The sequence below is a fragment of the Mustelus asterias genome, unplaced genomic scaffold, assembly GCF_964213995.1.
Source record: "Mustelus asterias unplaced genomic scaffold, sMusAst1.hap1.1 HAP1_SCAFFOLD_129, whole genome shotgun sequence".
Lineage (NCBI taxonomy): Eukaryota > Metazoa > Chordata > Chondrichthyes > Carcharhiniformes > Triakidae > Mustelus > Mustelus asterias.
In genome coordinates, this window is record NW_027590163.1 from 321,866 (window position 1) to 327,198 (window position 5,333).

General features: G+C 44.7%; 1 protein-coding gene across 1 annotated transcript; it reads right to left on the minus strand.

Annotated features, from left to right (window-relative positions):
- Nucleotides 1–755: 755 nt before the first annotated feature.
- On the minus strand, nucleotides 756–3,381 carry LOC144484823 (putative G-protein coupled receptor 139). The gene is made up of 3 exons (XM_078203185.1): nucleotides 3,312–3,381; nucleotides 2,346–2,411; nucleotides 756–1,657 (listed from the first exon to the last, which is right to left on the minus strand). Exons 1-3 carry the CDS (start codon nucleotides 3,379–3,381, stop codon nucleotides 756–758), a joined length of 1,038 nt encoding a protein of 345 aa, XP_078059311.1.
- Nucleotides 3,382–5,333: the final 1,952 nt, after the last annotated feature.

A 5,333-nucleotide genomic window follows, 5' to 3' on the forward strand; every position in this document is an offset into this window, starting at 1 on the left:
ACAGGAGGGTGGTGGTCGCCTGGAACTTGCTGCCAGAGGAGGTATTGGAAGCAGATACGATAGCGACGTTTAAGGGGCGTTTTGAAAAATAAATGGTTAGGATGGGGATAGAACGAAATGATCCCCGGAATGGTGAGGGGTTTTAGTTCACACAGCAGCATAGTCGGTGAAGGCTTGGAGGGCCGAAGTGCCTGTTCCTGTGCTGTAATTTTATTTGATCTTTATTCTTTGCTGATGTAATGCAGGAAACGCCGCAGCAAACGTCGACTGAGCAGGAACCTCTCCCCGCACCCCCACACAAAATAAAGTAATGTGAGAAATAAGTAAACATTTATTTCTGTGGTGTTAAATGAGGGTGACCAAAATTTGGTTTTAATATTACAACATTGCATTTGAGAGGGCAAACACAGACCGTGGTTTAGCATCTCATCCAGTATTTGGACCACGACTGAGTTCAGGACTCCTTCGGTATTGACAATACGGAACACTAAGGTTTGTGCCCTAAATACTTGAAGGGTGGGATGTTGAAAGTGGGACTTCCAAAGTCGTGTGTGTGTATATGTGTGGGTGTGTGTGTGTGTGCATGTGTGTGTTTGAGTGTGTGTATGTGTAAGTATATGTGTGAGTGTGTGTGTGAGAGAGAGAGAGAGAAAGAGAGCGAGAGAGAGATAGACAGACAAACAGACAAAGAGACACAGAGACAGAAACACACTGGGGCGCTCTCATGGTCCTGGGAAATAATTAATATTTTTTTCCTACTGTTTAAAGACACGAGTGAGCATGGTGAATGGACAGATCAGCAATTTCCTCAGCTCCTCTCTGAACTTGTTCTGGGAGATTGCATAGATGAAGACGTTGTTGCAGGAACTTACTAACTGGAGCATGTTAGTTGTCTCTTGAAGGATATAGTCTGGATCATTGAAATCCAGGCTGGTGAGGTAGCCCGCACCTGCGAGCCGTGCGTAGAGGAAATGTCCGACATAGGTGGCCCACAGGAGAAGAAAGCTAAGGGAAATGGTGAAGAGCAGGACAATGGATCTCCTGCGGTTTTCCATCTCCGGGTCTCCGTGGTCCTCTGTGCCTCGGAGTCTCCTGCGAGCTCTGCTGGCCACTAATATGTGTCTCATAGTCAGGCTGTTGAGTAGCAGGATGAGGAGGAATGGAAGAAAGGGGGTTAAGATGTGGTCCAGCCAGTCGTAGGCCAGCCAGGTGGGAGATGTGTAGAAGGTGATCTTGATGTCGCAGAACCAGGGCACCCCATCTAGAATGTACAAGGGCTGGTAGACGAAGTAGAAAGGGACGTTTTTCACACAGCTCAGGGCACAGACTATTCCTATAATCAGCAATGCTGTTTTCTCGGTGCAGTATCGGGTCTTCAGGCTCTGACAGCAGATGGCGATGAGACGGTCGATGGTGAAAGCCACTGTCAGCCAAACTGACCCATCCCGTGTGGCAAAGACCAGCAAGGAACTAACTCTACACGCAGGGGTGGTGGACAGGACACTGTTAGAAAAGTAGATGCGGCCGATGCGGTTGAGGATGCCGGCAGTAATGATGATCAGGAAATCGCTCACCGCTATCGCCACCAGGTAAAATGTGATGCACCGGGAGAGTCCGCACCGTCCTCGGCATAGGACTATAATCGCCCACACATTGGCTGTGAGAGATAAAAACACGACAGGTGTCACCGCGCAAATTCGAAATACCAGTTATTGACTCATCCAATCAGTTACCGAATCTGTCCTGATCTAACCCTTTGTCACCTCCAGACTCCTGCAACTGGTATTCGTTAGATATCCAATGCTGAACAAAACATGTGTCATTGTAGACAGCATTGAAATCTGAGCCCGCCACAAACTCTGTTTTCTGGTCAGTTTGCGGTTAGTTTCCCAAATTATCTAATTTCAAGCAATTGCTGCTGATGCTGTTATTCAAGACAGGCCCAGTGCATCGATCAAGTGCATGCTCGCTGTTCTACATTGGTTCCCAGTCGAGCAATGTCTCGTTTTTAATATTCTCATCCTTCTCATCTTTAAATCCCTCCCTAGTCCCGTCATTCTAGGTGCCTGTAACTTCTTGCTGCCAACTGAGTTCACAGTTTACCTCCAACTTTGTCCCGTTGTGTGTCCGTATTGTTTAACCCGCCATTGACAATAGTTACGCCTCGAGATGTCGACGCGCTAATCTCTTGAACTTCCCTCTCAGCAGCTGTTTTTCGCCTTTCTTCTGAAGGAGTTCCTTGTAACCTATCTCTTTGACCTACTTAGGCCATTGGGTTTTAAATGTCTTTGTTAAAGTCCTCATCATACGTATTGCAGTGGCTGAAGAAACAAGAGCAACTTTACCTTTTCCACTGGCAACGAGAGATGAGCAATATATATTGACCTTGCCATGGACACCAACAAAAATATCTAAAACAATATGTACGAAACGTACCAGCACAAGAAAAACATGCATAGCAGATTTAAAATCTTGCTTTTCCATTCATAGAATCCTACAGTGCAGAAGGAGGCCATTCGGCCCATCGAAACTGCTTTGACAACTTTCCCACCCAGGCGCTCACCACATGACCTCATGCATTTACGCTTGTGAGTTTCCCAAACACTAAGGGGCAATTTAGCGTGGCCAATCCATCTTATCTGCACATCTTTGGACTGTGGGAGGAAACCGGAGCATCCCCTTGAAACCTTTCCTTAAATAATTCCTATAACCGCATTAACATTGAGGGCCGCCCAGTAATAAATCACGGTATTGTAATTATTAAATCGTTGCAGACGTCGCGCTGTACTTTCTTGTAATCACTGTAAGATTTGTTTTAGTATTCAATTTCATCTAATTCAAAGAATGCAATGTAATAGTTATTTCGCCGATGCTGTAATAAGATCATTGCATGGAAATGCATGCTACTTCGCTGTTATGCGGTATTATTCCAGAATGGCATTCAGAACACCAGCGCATTTTACTACATTTAATGAAACTCAAAGTCGACAATATAACAGATGCAAAGCCATCAATTATAGTCCAAATTAGGCAACCCAATAAAATGCATCTCAATCTTTGTGTGCAGCACAGTAATTTGAATAATGTCTTGGAATATTCCATGATCCAATCAAATAAATCATTGAATTTACCATTGCATGGCATAATATCAAACAAGGCAGGCACAGACATATGTTGGTACCCGTTTGAAGTCCCGTAAACTCATCATTGCTGAGTCGTAGATACGATGAGCCCGTTCCAGAAAGAGAAGAAACCCAATTTATTGTTCTTTTTAAACAACGTTAACAACTTATTTGTGATCCATCACTTACCAGGAGCACCAATACCAGCAAGAACGGGATAACAAATGGCAAAGAAGAGACCTTTCGCTGGTCCGTGCATCGTCTCTCAAAAACTAGAGGGTTCTCAGAAGCTTAAAACTTAGCTCTGGGACACATTCAATGAGTCCCTCATTTATTTTGATTAAAGTCTCCGGGGGGACAATTAAGTAACAAACTGCACGTGACTTACATTTCGGTAAACAAACACATGAACTCACCATTTCACGTCTTCCATTTGCCACATTGGCAGGGTGGACGATTCCTTTCCTTTAGATGGCCGGAATTTATGCGCCTGAATGTTTCACACACATAATAAAAAAAGGCACAAGTTTAACTAACACATAATTCTTCAATCTCGTCCATTTCAAAATAGTTGACCTTGTTTATGGTTAATCACAAATAAGCACTATGAGATCTATATTACCCGGTGACTCGATTCCTTTTATTAGTCAGTTAAGTTTGCAATTCAAAGAACAAAGAGCAAAGAACAATACAGCACAGGAACAGGCCCTTCAGCCCTCCAAGCCCGTGCCACTCCCTGGTCCAAACTAGACCATTCTTTTGTATCCCTCCATTCCCACTCCATTCATATGGCTGTCTAGATAAGTCTTAAACGTTCCCAGTGTGTCCGCCTCCACCACCTTGCCTGGCAGCGCATTCCAGGCCCCCCCCCCACCCTCTGTGTAAAATATGTCCTTCTGATATCTGTGTTAAACCTCCCCCCCCCTTCACCTTGAACCTATGACCCCTCGTGAACGTCACCACCGACCTGGGGAAAAGCTTCCCACCGTTCACCCTATCTATGCCTTTCATAATTTTATACACCTCTATTAAGCCTCCCCTCATCCTCCGTCTTTCCAGGGAGAACAACCCCAGTTTACCCAATCTCTCCTCATAACTAAGCCCCTCCATACCAGGCAACATCCTGGTAAACCTCCTCTGTACTCTCTCCAAAGCCTCCACGTCCTTCTCGTAGTGTGGCGACCAGAACTGGACGCAGTATTCCAAATGCGGCCGAACGAACGTTCTATACATCTGCAACATCAGACCCCAACTTTTATACTCTATGCCCCGTCCTATAAAGGCAAGCATGCCATATGCCTTCTTCACCACCTTCTCCACCTGTGACGTCACCTTCAAGGATCTGTGGCCTTGCACACCCAGGTCCCTCTGCGTATGTACACCCTTTATGGTTCTGCCATTTATCGTATAGCTCCTCCCTACATCATTTCTACCAAAATACATCACTTCGCATTCATCAGGATTGAACTCCATCTGCCATTTCTTTGCCCAAATTTCCAGCCTATCTATATCCTTCTGTAGCTTGTGACAATGCTCCTCACTAGCTGCAAGTTCTGCCAATTTTGTGTCGTCCACAAACTTACTGATCACCCCAGTTACATCTTCTTCCAGGTCGTTTATATAAATCACAAACAGCAGAGGTCCCCATACAGAGCCCTGCGGAACACCACTAGTCACAGGCCTCCAGCCAGAAAAAGACCCTTCCACTACCACCCTCTGTCTTCTGTGACCAAGCCAGTTCTCCACCCATCTAGCCACCTCCCCCTTTATCCCATGAGATCCAATCTTTTTCACCAGCCTACCATGAGGGACTTTGTCAAACGCTTTACCAAAGCGTTCATTCAAGGAAATCCAATTTCAGAAATATTCAATTCATAATGAGGACATGTGTTAAATAATGTATTGATATTAAATATTGAAAAGCGAAACAAATACACAGTACAATTAGTTGAGATTATTCAAAGGAAGATAAGAATGAAGCTTTAATGATGGAGCAGAAAGCATTGCTCCCATCGACATTTGCCAGACGAACGCTTTTTAATTTTGAAGTGCAAGATAAGTTGAGATATCAGGTTGAAAGTAACGGACGTGTTCATTTATTAAGTGACATGGGTCCTCAATCTAACCATGGGAACCTGCAGCAGCACACTGCAGTTGAACATTGTAGTCAGGCCAATTGGGGCACAATGCTATCATTTGTTTTTGTAGTGT

What these genes read in the sequence shown, in the direction of transcription:
- LOC144484823 (XM_078203185.1), bottom strand. Translation starts at nt 3,381, where the DNA reads ATGCACGGACCAGCGAAAGGTCTCTTCTTTGCCATTTGTTATCCCGTT. An exon ending in TGCTGGTATTGGTGCTCCTG is followed by an intron (nt 2,412 to 3,311) that starts GTAAGTGATGGA and finishes ATATTGTTTTAG; the next exon opens with ATATTTTTGTTGGTGTCCAT. An exon ending in TCTCGTTGCCAGTGGAAAAG is followed by an intron (nt 1,658 to 2,345) that starts GTAAAGTTGCTC and finishes TATCTCTCACAG; the next exon opens with CCAATGTGTGGGCGATTATA.